The sequence below is a fragment of the Oncorhynchus mykiss genome, chromosome 1 (assembly GCF_013265735.2).
Source record: "Oncorhynchus mykiss isolate Arlee chromosome 1, USDA_OmykA_1.1, whole genome shotgun sequence".
Classification (NCBI taxonomy): domain Eukaryota; kingdom Metazoa; phylum Chordata; class Actinopteri; order Salmoniformes; family Salmonidae; genus Oncorhynchus; species Oncorhynchus mykiss.
In genome coordinates, this window is record NC_048565.1 from 15,233,709 (window position 1) to 15,257,973 (window position 24,265).

Sequence of the window (24,265 nt, forward strand, 5' to 3'; positions counted from 1 at the left end):
CATCTGTGAAGAGCACAGGGCGCCAGTGGCGAATTTGCCAATCTTGGTGTTCTCTGGCAAATGCCAAACGTCCTGCACGGTGTTGGGCTGTAAGCACAACCCCCACCTGTGGACATCGGGCCATCATATCACCCTCATGGAGTCTGTTTCTGACCGTTTGAGCAGACACATGCACATTTGTGGCCTGCTGGAGGTCATTTTGCAGGGCTCTGGCAGTGCTCCTCCTGCTCCTCCTTGCACAAAGGCGGAGGTAACGGTCCTGCTGCTGGGTTGTTGCCCTCCTACGGCCTCCTCCACATCTCCTGATGTACTGGCCTGTCTCCTGGTAGCGCCTCCATGCTCTGGACACTACGCTGACAGACACAGCAAACCTTCTTGCCACAGCTCGCATTGATGTTCCATCCTGGATGAGCTACACTACCTGAGCCACTTGTGTGGGTTGTAGACTCCGTCTCATGCTACCACTAGAGTTAAAGCACCGCCAGTATTCAAAAGTGACCAAAACATCAGCCAGGAAGCACAGGAACTGAGAAGTGGTCTGTGGTCACCACCTGCAGAACCACTCCTTTATTGGGGGTGTCTTGCTAATTGACTATCATTTCCACCTGTTGTCTATTCCATTTGCACAACAGCATGTGACATGTATTGTCAATCAGTGTTGCTTCCTAAGTGGACAGTTTGATTGACTTGGAGTTACATTGTGTTGTAAGTGTTCCCTTTATTTTTTTGAGCAGTGTATATGTCACAGGCGCCATCCTACTTCCGACACCAGTGTAGTGAACAGCATCAGTGTAATGCATCTTGTGGTTGTTGAAATCATGTCTCCCTGGCAGTGGGCAGAACAAATCAGTAACACTTTACTTGAAGTGTTGTTCAAAACGTGACGCATCCATAACAGTAGCTAGGTTTCCATCCAATTGGCGGCAGATTTTTACATGAATATTCTGTGGATGAAAACGGGCTTAGTGTCATAACCTGCATCTTAAAATGTCATAACACATGAAATACATTTTTATTTTTATATAGAAGGCTTATGTCAACTGGAATGACATGACTTATTGTATATGTGCCTATCAAACCTTATTATATATGTGCCTGCCATGACCTATTTATTTACGCTAAGGAGAGATCTCCATGTGATCAATATAAATTCATGGTTATCTCGGACTGACATGGAGAAACACTTACACACGACCAAACATACTGTCCCTTGTGGCTTAGTGGGTAGAGCATGGTGCTTGAAATGCCTGAGTTGTGGGTTTGATTCCCACTTGCTGTAAGTTGCTCTGGATAAAAGCATCTTCTAAATGACTGAAATGTACTTTTCCTGTTTACACTTCTCTAATGAAATGAATGTACTAACACTTCTTGACACACAGTGATTGACTATGGTGAGATGTTATATCACACATACTGTACACACATCACTCACCATCACAAGTTAGTAAGTATGAGGTTACTGTATATAAACATGTTAGAATCTGGTTGAAATAACATCATTAAAAACTGGTTGAAATAAGTTGCTTTGATGAACACCACTGTTTTTCCTCTAAACCTACAGTTGATGCTTGCCATCATAAGCAACATCGCATGCCACAAATATTTTAAATCTCATGACCTTGGTATGTTTCAGTCCGCAATGACTACCAACTGCAGTTTCCATTTGCTTTCCATACAAATGGAAACGGAACTAATTGAAATTGCTACGAAAACACTATCTCACAAAATCGTTTGGTATGACTGCGATGTTCAACGGAGCACCACACAATTAAGCAAAGTGTTTTTGCAGCTATTTTCCAATGGGGAAATGTTATATGGAAACTAGTAGGACAAAACTGGACCTAACTGCTGTGTAAACACAGCAAAGTCTCTGGAAAGATCCACTGATTCATTGTACTGCACTCCCATCTGCTAGAGCCACTTGAATGGTACTCAACGTCCTGGTGAAGATCAGAATGTTTCTCTGCTCTTCTCCCCACCAAAACCACTGACCAGGAGGAGGGGAGCAAGAGTTCAGTCAAATTCTCCACTTTCCATCACGGTCACGATTTGCTCCAAGGAATGTTGGGGTTTAATAATGTTAATGACATCTAAAAACCAAGGATTCTGTTTGGGCCAAGTTTGGCTTTTGAAATAAATAAATCAAGCAGTCGAACAATAAGAGTCTGACTGCCCAAAGTACATCCAAAACCAACCTTACTGTAGCAAACTGCCAGTTGGTTTGGAATGGAAATAGAGCAGCAAAGTGAAATGGTAGACTTCATTGCTTTGTCAGGTTTCTAAGGCAGCATCAGGCCATGTTTATAGTAACACGTGATGTTCATTTGGTTCTACCTCCACCACCCACAGTGACATGGTACTGAGAGAAGTGAATGCTGGAATACAATGCAGGGTCATCCATAATGCCTCCATGAACGCAGTTGAATGCTGTGGCCTCCAGGTAAGTCCACTCAAAGACATGTTGTAACCTAAAACTCACTACATCCCCACAAACATTGTCAAAAGAGCCATCATATTACGTCTGGTCTACTAAGCCCCTTCATCTGAACTATTCTGTAGCAACGTCCCAACGTGAAAGCAATCAAAGAACATAAATGCCATTGGGAAAGAATATTTTTGAACTGAGACGGCAGAGCAGCACGTATCCCGCTGAATGTCCAGGCCAGCCCAGGACATCATAATGTGGCCCTACATTGACCTGTCAGGGGAGCATTGTGAGCGCACGAGCCCAGCTGTCCCATCCTGCCTCTGATGTGGGGGCTGCTAGCTTAGCACAGCTGTGTCTCTCCCCAGTACCTCACGGATTAGCGTCGCTAACATCAGTGCTGGCAATTGCCAGGGTCTTCATTAGTGGGTAGTGGAGCGCATCAGATGCACTAATTGGAAGCGATCTGGCATCTCAAAGCCATTGCCAGTGAGCAATGACCGAAGAGAAGGAGGCTTTGCTTTTCTAATGAAGTGCCCAATGCCCGTCGCAAGGGGTCAAGATTTGGTGTGTTTTCCCTGCCTGTGGAACACTGTTTCTACTGTGTTTCACCATCTCCCCTCCCCTGAGGGTGTATACTATATTTGCCTGTAGAATTTACCTTTCTACTGTGTTTCACCATCTCCCTCAGGGGAAGGGTATACTCCCCTGAGGGCGTATACTATATTTGCCTGTAGAATTTACCTTTCCTTTTTAGATGTATTCCCTGTGATACTACTAATAACAAATGTTAAAAAATACCAACTTACCAACTTGAGCTCAGATTACTTGGAATATGTGGGTGGAGAATTAGAATATTTTGTAAAACATTAGTGTAACAATTTGAAATTGGTTTCAAATAAGAGGTAAATAGATGGCTAAAATGAGCTATTACAACTGCTCTCTAATTCAGTTTTTTAAATGGTAAGAAATATATTATGAAAATGCCAGTTTAATGTGTCTTATCAGACCGGCCCTATCAAACAGTGTTTTGTTCTTGCACTGCAGTGCTCTTGTGTTATGTTAGCGTATTGGGGAAAGGGGTGGGTTGGGTCGGGTCCTAGTGCATGTTTTGGGTCTGTGTGCTTGCACGTCTTTGCCATGTAATTTTTTACATACTGAAAAACAAAGTTGGTTAAAAACACACACACACACACACAAAATCGATAAGCTCACAAGAGCACTAAGAGACGCACTGATTCTCAGACAAGTGAACCAGAACCACAAACTCTTTATTTGAGAAACTGACCTTTCTTGTCCAATGCTGTTGTACCCCATCAGAATGCAAAATATAAGCTTGTTTTACACCAATGTTTGTAAACAATGTAAACAAAAACGGTATATTCTCAACATGGCTAAAAATATTTTCATGATATGGTCATCCATGGCTCTTTCTATGAATTTGAGTGGTTACCTTTCTCCGGCCCATCCCTCAGCTTTTTACCAAACCAGAGGCGGAGTGGCTGCTTTGTTATTGTTTCAAATAAGGATTCTAGCTTTAAATCATGTTGTGTACATTTATTTTGGACAGCTGTACAACTTTGGAGAGACTGTGTCCATTGTGTTCTGGACAGACACCTGGAGACCGGAAAGATGATGAAATCAAGAAGAACAGGGACTTAGGGATGCACACACTATGCCTGATTGGTGAGTGCTACAATTTCTTTGAAGTTATCAATACAAACAGATTTACAAAGTGGAAAATATGTACAGTAGTATGCATACACTCACTGGACAGTTTTAGGTACACCACCCCGTTCATAGATGGTGCCTACAGACAGACAGGAGTCAAATTGGCCATAGCTTGCTATATAAAGCAAGCAGAGAGGCATCCAGTTACTGTTTGATTGAACGTTAGAATGGGAAAAACCAGTGACCTAAGCGACTCTGAGCGTGGTATGGTTGGTGCCAGGCGCGCCGGATCCAGTATCGGCCGCCCTCCTCGGCATTTCACACATGACACTGTCTAGGGTTTACCGAGAATGATGCGACAAAACAAAAAACATCCAGTCAGCGGCAACCCTGTGGGTGAAAACAACTCGTTGATGAGAGAGGTCGGAGGAGGATGGCAAGAACTGTGCACGCGAACAGGGTGGCCACAAACAGTCAAATAATAGCTCAATAAAACAGTGGTATGAAGAACGGCATCTCGGAACGCACAACTTGTCGATCCTTGTCAAGGATGGGCTATTTGCACTGACCCTACACACATTCACTAGACTATATATTTACACACTATGCACACTCATAAGTCATAAATATATATATATATATATATATATATATATATATATATATATATATATATATACACACATACACATACACTCAATAGACTATATATATATATATATATATATATATATATATATATATATATATATATATATATATATACACACATACACACACACACACACATACACACTCATTAGACATAGAGTTGAAGTCAGAAGCTTACATACACCTGAGCTAAATACATTTAAACTCAGTTTTTCACAATTCCTGACATTTAATCCTAGTAAAAGTTCCCTATCTTAAGTCACTTAGGATCACCACTTTATTTTAAGAACGTGAAATGTCAGAATAATAGTAGAGTGATTTATTTCAGCTTTTATTTCATTCATCACATTCCCAGTGGGTCAGAAGTTTACATACACTCAATTACTATTTGGTAGCATTGCCTTTAAATTGTTTAACTTGGGTCAAACGTTTCAGGTAGACTTCCAAAAGCTTCCCACAATAAGTTGGGTGAATTTTGGCCTATTCCTCCTGGTGTAACAGAGTCAGGTTTGTAGGCCTCCTTGTTCGCACACGCTTTTTCAGTTCTGCCCACAAATTTTCTATAGGATTGAGGTCAGAGCCTTGTGATGGCCACTCCAATACCTTGACTTTGTTGTCCTTAAGCCATTATTCCACAACTTTGGAAGTATGCTTGGGGCCATTGTTTATTTGGAAGACCCATTTGCGACCAAGCTTTAACTGATGTCTTGAGATGTTGCTTCAATATATCCACCTAATTTCCTCCCTCATGATGCCATCTATTTTGGTAGAGATGGTGTTCTTCGGCTTGCAAGCCTCCCCCTTTTTCCTCCAAACATAACGATGGTCATTGTGGCCAAACAGTTCTATTTTTGTTTCATCAGACCAGAGGACATTTCTCCAAAAAGTACGATCTTTGTCCCCATGTGCAGTTGCAAACCGTAGTCCGGCTTTTTTATGGCGGTTTTGGAGCAGTGGCATCTTCCTTGCTGAACGGCCATTCAGGTCATGTGGATATAGATACTTTTGTACCTGTTTCCTCCAGCATCTTCACAAGGTCCTTTGCTGTTGTTCTAGGATTGATTTGCACTTTTTGCCCCAAAGTACATTCATCTCTAGGAGACAGAACGCGTCTCCTTCCTGAGCGGTATGACGGCTGCACGGTCCCATGGTGTTCATACTTGCGTACTATTGTTTGTACAGATGAACGTGGTACCTTCAGCCATTTGGAAATTGCTCCCAAGGATGAACCAAACTTGTGGAGGTCTACCATTTATTTATTTTTTTGCTTTTCCCATGATGTCAAGCAAAGAGGCACTGAGTTTGAAGGTATGCTTTGAAATAGGTACACCTCCAATTGACTCAAATGATGTCAATTAGCCTATCAGAAGCTTCTAAAGCCATGACATCATTTTCTGGAATTTTACAAGCTGTTTAAAGGCACAGTCAACTTAGTGTAAGTACACTTCTGACCCACTGGAATTGTGATACAATGAATTATAAGTGAAATAATCTTTCTGTAAACAATTGTTGTAAAAATGACTTGTGTTATGCACAAAGTAGATCTCCTAAACGACTTGCCCAAACTATAGCTTGTTAAGAAGAAATTTGTGAAGTGGTTGAAAAACGAGTTTTAATGACTCCAACTTAATGACACCAACCTAAGCATTTCACGTTAAAGTCTTTACCTGTTGTGTTCGTCGCAGGTAACAAATAAAGTTTGATTTGATTTTTTTGATTTTGTGTGTTTGCGTGTGTGTCATTCATTTCTACACACTTTCACCCTTGGGAGGCTGGGACTGAACAAAGCCCTCATATTATGACTGATTCTGCTCCAAATACAAACAGCCCTTTCCCCCTGTGTGTGCCATCCCTGGGTGCATATTAAGCAGGCCTCAATCAGTCACAATAGCAGACTGTTTGTTTCTGTAATGGGGAGACGGCTATGAGGCAGATGGCCCGAAAGCTCATAATTTATATTTATTTGAGCTAGCGAAGCGCACACGGGAGAGCCCTATAATTCAAGGTAATGGATGCTGGTTGAAGCGGAGTCTGTGAGTTTCGGGTCACTCCCCTAAGTGTCCTATGTGTCCCCAGCTGCAAAAGGGTGTATGTGTGGGTTTGTATATATATGAGCTCTCTGATGTTAACCCCATTGACATTAACCCCATTATTCAATTGTGTAACTGGGGAAGCCTGGCATTAGCAGTCACCTCCACACCCCAAAAGGGTGAACAAGTGCAGACAACAAAAGCAGAGGCATGCATTACTCTGATTGGGTCATCTATCATGATGACTCCCTCAGACAAAATGTACTCCATAATTCTACATGACAAAGAGGGAATCCCCATCACTATAATGGAACTAGCAGGACCATTGTTGATTGTCTTTGTGTAAGCGTCAGTGAAATTTGGTGTTTCATATTACCCATCAAAATTATGTATGACTATTATGCTGGTGTGGTTTTGCATTCTCCAGAAGCATTTTCCTAAAAATGTAATGGTGCAATGGTGACCAGAGAAGGCTGAAAGAGATAGATAATCAGATTGGTCTTGGGTCATTTGGAAAATAAGTTGTTCATGGCCAGTTTAAGGGAAAAAACAAATGGTCCACATCTGTGGAATGATTCTTCACCACTTAGTTGATTTACAAAGTGATTTACTGTTTTGGACAACAGTTAATCTTATGTCACACTAATGCTTTTCATGTATCGGTTTGCAGAAAGGTTGTAAACTCCTTGTTCAGTCTATATTTCTCCCAGATTTACTGGTGCATATATATGTGCATATACACACACACACTACTGTTCAAAAGTTTGGGGTCACTTAGAAATGTCATTGTTTTTTAAAGAAAAGCCCATTTTTTGTCAATAAAAATAACATCAAATTGATCAGAAACAGAGTTTAGACACTTAATGTTGTAAATGACTATTGCAGCTGGAAACGGCTGATCTTTAATGGAATATCTACATAGGTGTACAGAGGCCCACTCTCAGAAACCATCGCTCCTGTGTTCCAATTGCACGTTGTGTTAGCTAATCCAAGTTTATCATTTTAAAAAGGCTAATTGATCATTAGAAAACCTTTTTGCAATTATGTTAGCACAGCTGAAAACTTGTGCTGATTAAAATTGGCATTCTTAAGACTAGTTGAGTAGCGGGAGCATGAGCATTTGTGGGTTCGATAACAGGCTCAAAATGGCCAGAAACAGATCTTTCTTCTGAAACTCGTCAGTCTATTCTTGTTCTGAGAAATAAAGGCTATTCCATGAGAGAAATTGCCAAGAAACTGAAGATCTCGAACAACGCTGTGTACTAATCCCTTCACAGAACAGCACAAACTGGCTCTAACTAGAATAGAAAGAGGAGTGGGAGTCCCTGGTGCACAACTGAGCAAGAGGACAAGTACATTAGTGTCTAGTTTGAGAAACAGATGCCTCACAAGTCCTCAACTGGCAGCTTCATTAAATAGTACCTGCAAAACACCAGTCTCAACTGAAAAAGCGTGTGCAAGCAAGGAGGCCTACAAACCTGACTCAGTTACACCAGCTCTGTCAGGGGGAATGGGACAAAATTCATTGTGGGAAGCTTGTGGAAGGCTACCCGAAACATTTGACCCAAGTTAAACAATTTAAAGGCAATGCTACCAGATACTAATTGAGTGGGAATGTGATGAAAGAAATAAAAGCGTAAATAAATCATTCTCTCTACTATTATTCTGACATTTCACATTCTTAAAATAAAGTGGTGATCCTAACTGACCTAAGACAATTTTTACTTGTATTAAATGTCAGGAATTGTGAACAACTCCGTTTAAATGTATAAGGTGTATGTAAACTTCCGACTTTAACTGTATATCGCTTTTCTTGTAGACATTTTCTGTAGATTTACACGAGACTCCACTGTTATTATAAACTGAACATAGATATAAACGCAACATGCAACAATTTCTAAGATTTTACTGAGTCACAATTCATTTAAGGAAATCAGTCAATTTAAATAAATTAATTAGGCCCTGATCTATGGATTTCACATGACTGGGCAGGGGCTCAGCCATGGGTGGGCCAGCCAATCAGAATGAGTTTTTCCCCTCAAAAGGGCTTTATTACAGACAAATAATCCTCAGTTTTATCAGTTGTCCGGGTGACTAGTCTCAGACGATCCTGTAGGTGAAGAAGCCAGACGTGGAAGTCCTGGGCTGGTGTGGTTACACATGGTCTACGGTTGTGAGGCCGGTTGGATCTCAGGATCTCTGAAGGTTCTCCACAAAGACAGTCTGAGACAGTTCCACCCAGGGCCATGTGTTGTATAGGCCTACCAACTCTTATCCATACCGTTGTTGACTTGACTCGCTTAACAGATGAACGACACAAATGCAGCAGTAGGGTCAGGGTGATGGATCAACATCATGCCATAAAAGGAGAGCCAGTGATTGCTTTAGGGCTATTGTACTCTGAATACGCCAATGTATCCGGTAGTTTAATCCCACTATGGCCTTGGAATCAGGGTCAACAAATTATCTTGACGCTCGCTGGTCGTTGTCTGTATTGTGTGTCATAAAATGTCATTAGCCTGATTGAGGAGGAAATTAAGAAAATGTCATTAGACTGATTGAGGAGGAAATTAAGAAAAAAAGGTCACAGAGGAACACAACTGCTCAGTAACAGTGTCTTGGTAAAAAGTGAAGCTGTTCTGTAGTCTTGTATTGGAAAATGACAACACAGACTAAGGAAAATGCAATCAGTTATTTTAGGGTCAGTTACCCAGACCCAGATCAACCAATTCCTGGTCTTTAAAACCACTTTTTAATTGAGATTATCCAAAGAGAATGCTTTTAGGTGATCAAATTGTTACGAGTGTTTAGTTACTTACCATTTTTATTTTCTTAGGCAAATCGGAGACAACCTGGAATGCTATAGCCACCTTTTTCTGGGTCTGTAAAACCAGCCTTAATAGTATGACATTTGGTAAAGTAATTATTTACAGATAGGAAATCATGGATGACAAACAGAGCAATTTCCTTGTTTAAAGATATGCACCACCTCCGTCAAATATGTAACAATTAACAGTGGAACTAAACAAACATTGAGATGTACACAAGCTTAGTCAAACCTTTTCAAGGTGAAGTTTAAACTATTATCCCAGGTCAACCTCCATTCCTGCAAACACAAATAATGAGAAAGAATATAAAATGTGCAGTAAAATCATTTATTACATTTCAAAAGAAGATTGGAACTGGCCAACTGCAAACTTAAGACCAATGAGTACAATAAAATCCTGGGTTTTAGGCTAACTTCATTTTGATGTCTGTTTCAACCATCCCCTTTAACAAGGTGGTAAGCAGCTGTTCATGGTTCAAATAAAGCTGCTGTGTGCCATCCAGGGAATTATGTCAAGCGTGGTCAAGAGGAATTCTTACAACTTTCCCTTAGGAAAAAATTACCCTGACAACTCTCAAAAGGATGTTCGATCAAAGATGGAACCAAAAGAGTTGGAATAAGACCCATGTCGGCCGTCTGATTCCCTCCGGGTCTTGAAGGACATGATGATTCCAGTCGCACATACGTAAACGAATGGCTTCTCACATGAGGATATGACTGATTGTCCATTATTTGATTCAAAAGGCACTTAAGAAACCCAGAATGACAGTTGAATGGCTCAAGTGTGCAAAGTGCAACTAAATGGCCAAACGGAATATGCCCCCTAGTTAATTATGTGGGACTGGTATGATAGACGTACAAACGTTGGCTTAACACAAAACGCCCATTGAAGTGTCCTTAAACTCCTATCAGACAATAGTTAAATTAATTAAAACCCCATCTTAATGGGAAAAAGGATCTAACCAAGACATGCAGTATGGCCCGTGAGTTCTCAGACAAATGTCCTAAACAGTAGAATGGGTGGAAGTGTGTGTGTGTGTGTGTGCAGTGTCTGAAGCAAAGTTCTTGTTTTCCTCGCAGACGTCACATAATTGGCAGGTTTTGGTTTCCATCGTTTTTTTTGTTTCCTCCCAAAAGTCAGTGTACTTGTCCTATAGCTGCTTCTGTCTTGGTCCTTGGTTTGGGATGTAAACTTTGAGACCCAGAGAGATGCGGGGGGAACATGGTGGGAAGGAACCCCCACAGCAGCACAGAGGGCTTTGGTCCCAGGACTCCTGGGGACATGGAGAGGAACGAGTCCCCCTACATCGCTGCCACTTCAATCTGGACATACAGTTGCCGTATTCCAGCCTGTGGATAAGTACAATTGAGACAAACGGTCAAGCTTTGCATCAACATCCGTCACAGTGAAGATGTTTTCCTTTCATGTCTCTGACATCTGTGGCCCGTCATTACCTAGTACAGGTGTACAATTCGCTGCATCATTCTAATGTGGTCATGGCACAGCTCTTAATACCTAGCTTGTCGAACTCGGCTGCTACATCTGTTTCACACCTTCCACCTGGACTTGAATAGACTGATCTGCCCATAAACCAAGGAGCAACTTCATTTTGTCTGCTGACCAGTTGGCTGTTGTTTTCAAATGTTACCAGTGATTTTGTGGTTTCCTATCTGCTGCTGGCTAATCCGCATGTGTACTTGTAGGAGAATGGCATGGTACAAAGGGATGGCTTCCATTCCTACCTGTGTGAAAATGTTGTGTGTTTGGCTAAGAATCCATTTGCCATCAGCATCGGGTGCGATTAGCAGCTTGAGTGTGCCGATATAGACATCGGTGCATAGGGTCCAGAAGTGAGGCTCCTGCAGGTTGTACACACCCTGCAACTGCTGCACCTGCAAACACACACACAGATTTATAGTACCATTTCCCACCATGTTTTCAGCTCGGGGGTTTGAACTTGCAACGCTAGTCCAACGCTCTAACCACTAGGCTACCCTGCCGCCCCTGGTTGAGGCATGGTTGTGCAGCACTTACCCTCTGGTAGCACTCTGGCAGAGCGTTGTCCAGAGAAGGCGGAGTTCGCTGCATCAGAATCCCAATGGACTCCCTGAGCAAGGGCACCACACTGGCAGAGGGAAAGGACCAAATAAAAGTTCAGTGTGACTTATTTACCCCAACCCTACACTTTCCTGTTAACACTCACTAACCTGGCAGGCCCAGGGCCAAGGCATGCCAAAGTGATATTCGTGCCACTGGGTCGGGAGTCAATCTGAATAACATGAACCCTGGACAATGACAGAGCTTGCTCGGCGAGGCAGGCAGGTAGGGACACAACACAGGAGTGACAAATGTTACTTTAATTAGTGGAAATATGGGTAATATTTCTGCTCTAGGGCTCAATTCAAGCCCCATCTCGCAAGTTCAGCTTTACATTGTGATTTAAATTTAACGCCAATGTACCTGCTCTTGCAGAGACCGCAATAATGGTAAATGCTGCATATGAAGGCTGTCGGAAATTCCCTTCCCATTTCTATTGCGGAATCTGTAACTCTTCAGCTTTCCAGATTGAATAGAGCCCCCAAGTCTCCTCGTTCCAACATAAACCTCTCAATTATCTAGAATTCCTCACAAATGGCATGTCTAGGTCAAATAGGAATGTTTTGCCATCAAACCACCTAGCCATACCTTGCAGAGTTGGAAGTCACAGAAGCTTCTTTCAGAGAGCAGAAGTACTTTGCAGACCAAGCCGGCTGCAGTTGAAACTACTCGCATAGTTGAACAGTGCCTTCGTGAGGCTCGACAGTGCCTTCGTGAGGCTCGACAGTGCCTTCGTGAGGCTGGACAGTGCCTTCGTGAGGCTGGACAGTGCCTTCGTGAGGCTGGACAGTGCCTTCGTGAGGCTGGACAGTGCCTTCGTGAGGCTGGACAGTGCCTTCGTGAGGCTGGACAGTGCCTTCGTGAGGCTGGACAGTGCCTTCGTGAGGCTGGACAGTGCCTTCGTGAGGCTGGACAGTGCCTTCGTGAGGCTGGACAGTGCCTTCGTGAGGCTGGACAGTGCCTTCGTGAGGCTGGACAGTGCCTTCGTGAGGCTGGACAGTGCCTTCGTGAGGCTGGACAGTGCCTTCGTGAGGCTGGACAGTGCCTTCGTGAGGCTGGACAGTGCCATGCCAGCCACTCTTGCGCCTTTCTTTCGTCTCCTCTCAACAATCTTGCGCCCACAGTCTCAAAAAGCCCATCTGTCATGGCACGTTCCGCCAGACCTGTATTCCAAAGCCACAAGGCCGACCACCACAGCATATGTGAGCCATTAGAGGGTTTGGCGTCTTTCCCTGTCCCCAAAACCACACCCCCTCCATCATCCCAGAATCCCCCCCTACACCCCAATTGGTCCTTGCCAACATGGGAAAAATAAATGTTGCCCTTCCTCCACGTCTACAGTCTTCCTTGCACTACCGTACACCACACATTAGTAACACTACTATAACCAGGTCATCAGCATAATGTGCTATTTAATCAGGCAAGTCCATTAAGAACAAATTCGTACTTACAATCACAGCCTGGCAAGAGGCGAAAGGTCTGACACTGACAACAGCAAACAGTGTGTGTGAAGTAAAACATGCTTCCATACATAAGGCAACACAAACTAGTGACATCGGGTGACAACTACGTGTGTCAAACTATGAATTTGTCCTTTGAACTCCACCAGGGACACCAGGTCCTGTAGTTTTAGGTTGGTTTGAAGGGAATTCCAAGACCAGGGAGCTGAGTAATGAAAGGAACTTTTTCCATGCTTGGTTCTAATTTTCGGGACTGTTAGCATAAAACAATATTGAGATCTGACCTTGTGTATGTTTAAATTTCGAGCTAGGAGAGATGATAGATAAAATGGCCTTATAAATAAGAATGTACCAGTGTTTGAGCCTGCTTGTTGCTAGGCTATTGTACATTCTTCAGCTTCACCTTTGATGAGTCATACAGGTCTGGTCCAAATGTAGCAAATCTCTCTACCCTTCAATCAACCATGTAATTATGAAACCGAATATGGGTGATGAGAAAAAAAGAACCTTTGAGCAAATTTGAAGTCAGGAACAACTTCAATCTGCAAACAGATTTCTACTGCACTAGTCTGAAGCCAAACAGAATAAGTAGAACAATAATTGTAATAACAGCCATGACATTTTTGGTGTCATTTTGTAAAAAATTGGAAAAGCCAAACAATAATTTACTAAATGTCCTTGAATTGCAGCTAAATGAATACATGAAGTTTGTTTACGTCTGTCTGTACTGTACTTTTAGAATAATAGCTTACTTGGTAATACAGAAGTTAAGATTACGAAGGTATGGGCAGCCATTACAGAAGCTTTTATTTGTGCCAGCCTGACATTAACAGTAATGAGGAGCCTTTTAGTGATCCATCCATTTCCTGACTGCTCAGCAAAGCTGGCCAGTAAACTGTGGTACCACACTTAAATTCAGCAAAGACAAGAGGTTTGTGTAATACTGTCTGTTGTACTGAACCATGTATGCTACTGAGGAAGAAGCCAATAACCTCAGTGTATTAAGGCCATAATGTATTGCTTGAAAAGTCATTTTCGTAGTCAGGAGCTTGTCTCTTCTTGTGTCGCCTCATGATTTGATTCAAGAAAGTAAGTACCATGCTCCTCAATCATAAATTCATAACTTTCTGTAAGCCCTTTGTGCTTAATGTCTGCTAAAATACAAATGTTCATGTAAAGTGACATTTATGACCTACTCAGCTGCCTCCATGTTTGCCAATACTCTGGACAATCATCTGAAAACAGGAAAGCTCCCAGCACGCGGAGATTGTGCTCTGACATCATACTATTGTTCCAAGCCTTCCTGTGTAGCCGAGTAGAGGCAACATCATGGACTGAGTCACCAGAGGCCCACATAGCAAAGCTTAATCATACTAATTCATATAGCCCTTTTAACAGATTTAAAAACATTTAGCTCCTCCTGGCTTCCACACAGCCTACAAGCCACTGATCCAACCTAGGTTGGATTATTTTTTTAAACGTAAATGTTCCATGTAATATAGCCTACACCTTCACAGTAAATCCATGTAATATAGCCTACACCTTCACAGTAAATCCATGTAATATAGCCTACACCTTCACAGTAAATCCATGTAATATAGCCTACACCTTCACAATAAATCCATTTAATATAGCCTACACCTTCACAGTAAATCCATGTAATATAGCCTACACCTTCACAATAAATCCATTATTTATTTTAGACAGGTCTAAAGAAGCATGATATGAAGAAAATGTAGTATATTTCAGAAGAACAGAATACTCTGAGTTGTCCTTATGTTAGGTCCTGATCTGGCTATGCCATATGGCTGTGGGCTACACTAGTTCAATTAGCAGACAAGATTCTCTTAGAATTCCACTGCATATTTTATAGTATGAAGAACACAATTGAACTAAGCTGAATACAATTGAAAGGATATTTTCTCCAAACGATTTGAGGGAGTATGCACATGCGGCTTGTCGAGCGGTTTAAGAATAGGTACTCCTATATGCTTTATTGGCTTGAAACGGGGGGGAATACATGGCATCTAGGCTAATACTTCAGAAAGTATTCAGACCCCTTGACTTTTCACATTTTGCTATGTTACAGCCTTATTCCAAAATCAATTAAATCAAAAGAATTCCTAAGCAATCTACACAATACCCCAAAATTCAAAGCGAAAAACAGGTCTTGAATGAATGAATGAATGCCTTATGTAAATAAGTATTCAGACCCTTTGCTATGAGATTCATAATTGAGCTCAGGTACATCCTGTTTCCACTTTTCATCCTTGAGATGTTTCTACAACTTGATTGGAGTCCACCTGTGGTAAATTCAATTGATTGGACATGATTTGGAAAGGTACACACCTGTCTATATAAGGTCCCACAGTTGACAGTGCATGTCAGAGCAAAAACCAAACCATGAGTTCGAAGGAATTGTCCGAGGTACGTCTGCAGAAGGGTACCAAAAAAATTCTGCAGCATTGAAGGTCCCCAAGAATACAGTGGCCTCCATCATTCTTAAATGGAAGCGGTTTGGAACTACCAAGACTCTTCCTAGAGCTGGCCAACCGGCCAAACTGAGCAATTGGTGGAGACTGCCTTGGTCAAGGATGTGACCAAGAACCTGATGGTCACTCTGACAGAGCTCCAGAGTTCCTCTGTCGAGATTGAAGAAACTTCCAGAAAGACAAACATCTCCGCAGTACTCCACCAATCAGGCCTTTATGGTAGATTGGCCAGACCTCAGTATAAAGACACATGACAGCCCGCTTAGAGTTAGCCAAAAAGGCACCTAAAGAGATTCTCAAGATTGAACTCTTTGGCCTGAATGCAATGCCACCCCTACGGTGAATCATGGTGGTGGCAGCATCAGCATTTTTCAGCGGCAGGGACTGGGAGATTAGTCAGGATTGAGGCAAAGATGAACGGAGCAAAGTACAGAGAGATTCTTGATGAAAACCTGCTCCCGAGTGCTCAGGTCCTCAGACTGTAGATAAGGTTCACCTTCCAACAGGACAATGACCCTGAGCACACAGCCAAGACAAGGCAGGAGTGGCTTCAAGGACAAGTCTCTGAATGTCCTCGAGTGGCTGAGCCAGACCCCGGACTTGAACCTGATCTAACATCTCTGGAGAGACCCGAAAATAGCTGTGCAGCAATGCTCCCCATCCAACCTGACCGAGCTTGAGAGGATCTGCAGAGAATGGGAGAAACTCCCCAAATACAGGTGTGACAAGCTTATAGTGTCATACCCAAGAAGACTCGATGCTGTAATCGCTGCCAAAGGTGCTTCAACAAAGTACTGAGTAAAGAGTCTGAATACTTATGTAAATGTAATATGTTTATTTTTAATAAATTACCAACAATTTCTAAAAACCTGTTTTTGCTTTGTCATTATGGGGTAGTGTGTGTAGACTGAGGGAAAACAACTATTTAAATCAATTTTAGAATAAGGCTGTAACGTAACAATATGTGGAAACAGTCTAGGGGTCTGAATACTTTCTGAAGGCACTGTAAATAGCAAATGAAGGATGCTTTTCCCATTTTCATGCCAGCCAAGTAGGCTATACTCCTGTTGTAAAGAGTAGCAATGTGCTTAATATGATTAAAGTTTATGTCAGAGTGGTTAGCGGGACAATAGTGTTGAGTACCAGGCAGTTAGAAAGTTTGGTAGGCTACTAATGACCATCAGCAGCATCAGTGCTTGGAGAAGCCTGATAACCGCGACTAAACGGTAACATGATTTTGACTGCCTTCATGCCTATACGGTCAACACAACAGCCCTACCTCCATCCGCACATTCTGAACAGAAGCATATGTTCATTGTTACAACATAAAAAAATTAAGGGACACAGACCAACCATGAATAAAAGTGGGCTGAGAAGTTAGCCATTTTGAGAAGGCAAGATGGATACATAAATAGTCTCAGATGCAAGGCCTTGAACATGACCAAAGCCACTGAAAAGAGGAGGATGAGGCGAAATAAGAATTCAAAAGGAACTCGGAAACCTGTAATTAACGAAATAGAGAGCCAATGGCAATGCATGACATGCTAGTGAAATCTCCGCCCCACAACCAAGACCAACGCTTCAATCTGAAGTCCCTCTGATTGAAAGGATCAAGTGAAAACCAGTTATTACTGTTGGCTACACTAGAATGGTTACATTAAACAAATGGGGGAGCGAGGGAGACAGGGGAAGCAGAAGCTCCTCTGCATTGTCATCCAAAAAATGTAATTAAAACAAAAAAACTCCACATTTATAAGAAACTACAAAATGAGTGAATACTGGTTGTTTAAGAGCTATTATGCATTAACTCATTGAGTCAAGAAAACGGGAGGGAACAAAGACAATGAAAGATTGAACAATGTAAACATAGCATCCTATGTGACCACCAGAAAGGGCTTTCACAGCAGTAATGTGGAAGAAGGGTTCCATATCTCCCTTGGCCATTACCTGACCTCAGCCTGAAATCTCACATTCATTACCAGCCAAAACAATGTCTACTGCCAAGTCCAGTTCATGAGAGGGAATGATGGAACAGAGGTCAAAACGTAAGAGTAGGCCTTTTTGACTAATTGTGTCACTACAGTGGGTATAGAAGTGACAAATCTTAGAGAATGCTTTCCATTTCTATGAAGGACTTGTTCGTTAAGCCTTCAACAATTGGGTCAATATATACTCCCATTCAAGTCTACTTACGACCACTCAACCCTGTTAGGCCTTTATGTTACCCAAATTAACCTTTGTATGGCACCTGGGTATGTACTGTCCAAACACATCTGTGACGAGTTGCCACACTAACACGAATCCCTCTCAGCACACAATCTCTAATCAGCATTACCATAAAGGGTCTTACATTTTTTTTACAAAAAATCTCAGACTACACATATACTGGAATGTAAACTTGAACTTGTCACGTCTTAACCACTACCTCCGGAGGTACAACACTCTCCCGACAGTTGCCCCCCTCTTAACAGGGCAGTGTAAACACAAATGTCTCGTTGAGCCAACAACCTTACGGTGTTGTCAAACTTGGTATGGAAGGGGAGCTGATTGTGGACTATAGGAGAAAGAGGGGAGAGCATGCCCCAATACACATCGATGTGGCTGTTGTGGAACGGGTCGAGAGCTTCAAGTACATTGGCGTCCACAACACTAAGGACTTAACATGGTCCACACATACCCACAGTCGTGAAATGGGTATGGTAGCACCTCTTCCCTCTGAGGATGAAAAGATTTGGCATGGGCCTTCAGATTCTCAAAAAGTTCCACAACTGCCCCATTTAGAGCATCTTGGCTGTATCACCGCTTGATATGGCAAGTGCACCTCCGCACAAAGGGCGGTGTGGACAGCCCAGTACATGACTGGGACCGAGCTCCCTATCATTCAGGACCACTATATCAGGCGGTGTGAGGAAGACTCGACAGCTGACTCTGCTACCGTCCGGCAAATGGTACCGGAGCATCGGCTCTCGGACCAACAGGCAGACAGTTTCCCAAGCCATAAGACTCCTAAATAGTTATGGTACCCAAACTATCTGCAATGACTCTTGTACTGACCCTACGCTCACTCACTAGACCCACACAACATTCTCAGTGGGGGGACAAAATAGCCACAATGGGGATTTTTTTTCTCAAATCCCTGGTTGACAGCCTCCCTCTCGCCATTTTCTCCCATCCAGTCGATTAACAAACAAGCTCAAAAATGCTGAAATAAGACCCCAAAAACTCTTGCAGATGAGGTGCTTTTACAAAGTTAAGGTTAATTGTATGTTTTTAAATTTGTCTTATATTGGGGTTTACATCTGCTTGTCAACGTTTTGTGCTATATCGCACCTGTATTAAAATGAGTCCTTCATGAGCCTCACTTTGTTCCAAGAAGGAACACAACATGCTGTAAAATAGGCCTAGGCGGGTTCCCTTGTCCTTACTGTCAAACATGTGAACTGTAAAAAACAAAAAACAAATAGCCTTTCACGGATGGCTAACGACAAAAACGCTTTGGCTTAAGTCTCAATGAGACAAAACCCCACTCAGGCAGAGAAAGAGGGAGAAATTCACTCAAGGATGACTTTGTTCACAGATATTAACAGAACAATCACATTCCAGAGAGGAATAAAGAACTGACTCAAACACTATGAAATGGAGAACAAGTCTACCAGAGAAGCTGAGTTTATCATTTGGATAAAGGGGCCGACTCCCTGAACACTTGGCCTTTACTGTACAACATACAGCGGACAGTGGCACACCAAGGAAAATCCCCCTATAACATGAGCAGCAGAGCCACTATGGAGACTACTCATGCCTCTTTCCCGCTCTGGGTCTCAAAACCCATTCCTCACCAAATAAAGCCTCGATTTCACTAGTTCCAAAAATCACTGCGTAACAAAATATGAAAAGCAAGATATATTTTTAAGATACCAAAATGTCACCTCTCACTTCTCATAGGGCCACACACTGACTACTAGTTGGGCTACAGCACCTACCAGTGTCTCTGTTGGGAATGGCGAGGTGATCAAGGAAAAAGTTATGTTGGGCTGAAACCTGATGTCATGTTGACTTCAGCTCCCTAAGTCAGATACAGGCTACAAAGAGCATCCCAATCAATGCTGGGCATTCTTTAGGGCTGGGTTCAACCTGTATCACTGAAGATCTGCATTAATGTAAAAGGTAATTTCCGATTGAGCCGACATATGCAGCATTTACTGTGACTGCAGTCTCCGCGAAAGGGGGAACATTGCATTTAAATCAAGCTGTAACGCAGATCTTCCGCAATACTTCGGCGATACGGATTGAATCCAACCCTTTGTGTATAGGTTTGAAGCAGCGAAACATGACAATGCACGCAGGCCTTCTGTCATTCCATCTCGTTCTGCAGCACCAGGAGCAGTTGTCTACGGTGAACATTGATCCACCACTAAAGACTAGGGCCGGGACAATACCAGCATCGCGATACTCGTTAGTGTCGTAGCAAAAAGGAAAGCTAACGTTGGAAACCAAACTTTTTTATGTCAAAAATCAAGCTAAAGCACACAATATTTTACATAGGTTTTTAAAGGACTGTTGAAATATACTTACTCATGTTTCCATACTAGAACTTATTGATTACTTTACATGTATAAGGAATGTATAGGTTGGGGTCAATGAAAGGTGGATAGGAATTTGAGCTATGGAAAGTTACTGAGTGAGACAAGGGGAAATGCAGAAAGTTCATATTCTGGTCCTACGGAGAGAGCCAAAAGGGCAACATTCTAGTTTCAATTCCTGATAAGGCAGGTTGTCTGTGGAACTATGGAGGAATTTGGCTCGAGGTCAAGTCAACAGATGATTTGAGAATGAATTAATTGAGAAACCTCTGGGAGGGGGGCCCCCACAATGACCCTCCTACTACAGTCCTCTCTCACAAACATACAGTACCAGTGAAAAGTTGGACACCTACTCATTCAATGGTTTTTCTTTATTTTTTTACATTGTAGAATAATAATGAAGACATCGTGAAATAAAACTCTGGCTGTACATCTGACTGGCTTAATAATGCAAATTGAGAAATTATGTGACTAAACTCAACAAAAACTAAGAAACTTTATTATGAAGCCAAGATCAATGATAAAGAATGACAGAAAAAAACTTGAGTACTTTATATGAAATTATGGGCAGAAAGCCAAATTCCACATCTTTCTTCGAATCAGATGGCTTATTCATCACAAAACCATTTGATGTTGCCAATTATTTTAATGATTATTTCATTGGCATAGTGGGCAAACTTTGGCAGGAAATGCCCACAACAAAGTGAGCAATTATATTAATGTATAAAAAAAATATTAAATAATGGAAGAAAAGCAGTGCAAGTTTGAATTTTGTAAAGTTAGTGTGGGAAAGGTGGAAAATTGTTAATGATCAATAATGACAAACCTCCTGGCATTGACAACTTAGATGGAAAACTACTTAGGACGGTAGCTGACTCTATAGCCACTCCTGTCATTTTTAATCTTAGCCTAGAGGAAAGTCTTTGTCCTCAGGCCTGGAGGGAAGTCAAAGTAATTCCGCTACCCAAGACTGGTAAAGTGGCCTTTACTGGTTCTAACAGCAGACCTATAAGCTTGCTGCCAGCTCTTAGCAAACTGTTGGGAAAAATTGTGTTTGACCAAATTTCTCTGTAAACAAATTAACAATAGACTTTCAGCATGCTTATAGAGAAGGGCACCCAGCATGTACTGCACTGACAAATGACTGATGATTGGTTGAAAGAAATTGATAAGAAGATTATGGGAGCTGTACTGTTAGATTTCAGTGCAGCCTTTGATATTATTGACCACAACCAGTTGTTGAAAAAACTTAAGTGCCATGGCTTTTCAACCTCTGCCATATTGTGGATTCAGAGCGATCTAATAGAACTCAAAGGGTTTTCTTTAATGGAAGCGTCTAATGTCAAACATATAAAGTGTGTTGTACCGCAGGGTTGCTCTCTACTCTTTTCTATTTTTACCAATGACCTTCCACTAGCATTAAACAAAGCACGTGTCCATGTATGCGGATGTTTCAACCATACACGCATCGGCAACGACAGCTAATGAAATCACTGAAACCCTTAACAAAGAGTTGCAGTCTGTTTTGAAATGGGTGGCCAGTAATAAACTGGTCCTGAACATCTCTAAAACTAAGAGCATTGTATTTGGTACAAATCATTCCTTTTAAGTTAATTACTTAAAAATGATACAAAGTGATTTTCTGGATTTTTATATTCTGTCTCTCACAGTTGAAGTGTGCCTATGATAAAAAAATTACAGACCTCTACATGCTTTTAAGTAGGAAAACCTGCAAAATCGGCAGTGTATCAAATACTTGTTCTCTACACTAACTATTCACCCCCCACCCCCCCCAAAGTGAATACTTTGTAGAGCCACCTTTTGCAGCAATTACAGCTGCAAGTCTCTTGGGGCATGTCTCTATAAGCTTAGCACATTCTAGCTACTGGGATTTTCACACATTCTTCAAGGCAAAGCTGCTCCAGCTCCTTCAAGTTGGATGGGTTCTGCTGGTGTTACAGCAATCTTTAAGTCATACCACAGATTCTCAATTGGATTGAGGTCTGGGATTTGACTAGGCCATTCCAAGACATTTAAATGTGTCCCCTTTAACCATTTGAGTGTTGCTTTAGCAGTATGCTTAGGGTCATTGTCCTGCTGGAAGGTGAACCTCCGTCACAGTCTCAAATCTCTGGAAGACTGAAACAGGTTTCCCCCATGAATTTCCCCGTATTAAGCACCATCCATCATTCCTTCAATTCGCACCAGTTTCCCAGTCCCTGACGATTAAAAACATACCGAAAGCATGATGCTGCCACCACCATGCTTCACTGTGGGGATTGTGTTCTCGGGGTGATAGTTTACGCCAGACAAAGCGTTTTTCTTGATGGCCAAATAGCGCAAATTTAGTCTCATCTGGCCAGAGTACCTTCTTGCATATGTTTGGGGAGTATCCCACATGCCTTTTGGCAAACACTTTTGCCTATTTTTTTCTGGACACTCTTCCGTAAAGCCCAGCTCTGTTGAGTGTATGGCTTAAAGTAGTCCTATGGACAGATAAGCCAATCGCCGCTGTGGAGCTTTGCAGCTCCTTCAGGGTTATCGTTGGTCTTTGTTACTCTCTGATTAATGCCCTCCTTGCCTGGTCTGTGAGTTTTGGTGGGTGGCCCTCTCTTGGCAGGTTTGTTGTTGTGCCATATTCTTTCAATTTCTTAATAATGGATTTAAATGGTGCTCCATGGGATGTTCAAAGTTTGATATTTTTCTAGAACCAAACCCTGATCTGTACTTCTCCACAACTTTGTCCCTGACCCGTTTGGAAAGCTCCTTGGTCTTCATAGTGCCACTTGCTTGGTGGTGTTGCAGACTCCGGGGCCTTTCAGGACAGGTGTATATATACACTGAGATCATGTGACAGCTCATGTGACACTTAGTTAAAGTTCACCTGTGTGCAATCTAATTGTGACTTCTGAAGTTAACTGGTTGCACCAGACCTTATTTAGGGGCTTCAGAGCAACGGGGGTGAATACATATGGATGTTATTTCTCATTTCACTTGGCCAATTTGGACTATTTTGTGTATGTCCATTACATGAAATCCAAATAAAAATCAATTTAAATACAGATTGTAATGCAACAAAATATGAAAAACACCAAGGGGGTGAATACTTTTCCAAGGCACTCTAGTGGGACTATGATTTGTTTTTCAACAGGACAATGACCCAACACACACCTCCAGGCTGGGTAAGGGCTATTTGACCAAGAAGGAGAGTGATGAAGTCCTGCATCAGATGACCTGGCCTCAACCCAATAGAGATGGTTTGGGATGAGTTGAACTGCAGAGTGAAGAAAAGCAGCCAACAAGTGATCAGCATATGTGGGAACTCCTTCAAGACTGTTGGAAAAGCATTCCTCGTGAAGCTGGTTGAAAGAATGCCTAGTGTTCAAAGATGTTATCAAGGGAAAGGGTGGCTATTTGAAGAAGCTCAAATATAAAATGTATTTTGATTTGTTTAACACTTTTTTGGTAACCACATGTTATTTCAAAGTTTTGATGTCTTCACTATTATTCTACAATGTAGAAAATAGAAAAATAAAGAAAAACCCCTTGAATGAGTACATCCAAACTTTTGACTGATACTGTACATTTCGCGCCCACGAAGGTTCTAGCGTCAGGCAGGGCCATGACTACACCAGTGAGAGGAACCAATTAAGTTCCTGACTAGCTACAGAGATGTATTATTGGCTGTCTAGATGTGTAAGGATTGACCCCACCTAGGAGGGTATAAATATATGTGTTTGTGTAATCATGCTTCGTCTTTGCAGCTGTATGACCCAGTGGGTGAATAAACTTGGTTTGAGCTTTTTCTAGTCTTTCTAGTTTTTACTCTGTTTGTTCAGAACCTAACATGATCAGAGTTCATTTTTGCCATTGAAAAAATATTGTAATACTGGCATCAGCCCTACTAAAGACATTAAGCTGGATACGAATACCTATATTCAATGTCATGGGAGAAGCCAGTGTGCAATATTCCTTGGGTGTGGCCCTACTTGTGGAGCATTCAATGGATGGGGATTGTGAAATTTCTCTAG

At 42.0% G+C, this 24,265-nt stretch overlaps 1 protein-coding gene and 1 pseudogene across 3 annotated transcripts in view; one reads left to right on the plus strand and one right to left on the minus strand.

The window, feature by feature from the left end:
- Nucleotides 1-7,458, plus strand: part of LOC110529632 — a 48,518-nt pseudogene extending 41,060 nt beyond the window's left edge.
- A 2,453-nt stretch (nt 7,459-9,911) lies between these two features.
- LOC110488514 (zinc transporter 7) overlaps nt 9,912-24,265 on the minus strand; it is a 28,920-nt gene continuing 14,566 nt past the window's right edge. For all 3 annotated transcript variants that reach the window (XM_036949549.1, XM_021560770.2, XM_036949599.1), the window contains 3 exons: nt 11,640-11,730; nt 11,348-11,497; nt 9,912-10,954 (listed from right to left, as the gene is read on the minus strand). In XM_036949549.1, coding sequence (XP_036805444.1) covers nt 10,907-10,954; nt 11,348-11,497; nt 11,640-11,730 — 289 coding nt within the window. In that variant the 3' untranslated portion in view covers nt 9,912-10,906. The remainder of the gene's footprint in view (nt 10,955-11,347; nt 11,498-11,639; nt 11,731-24,265) is intronic.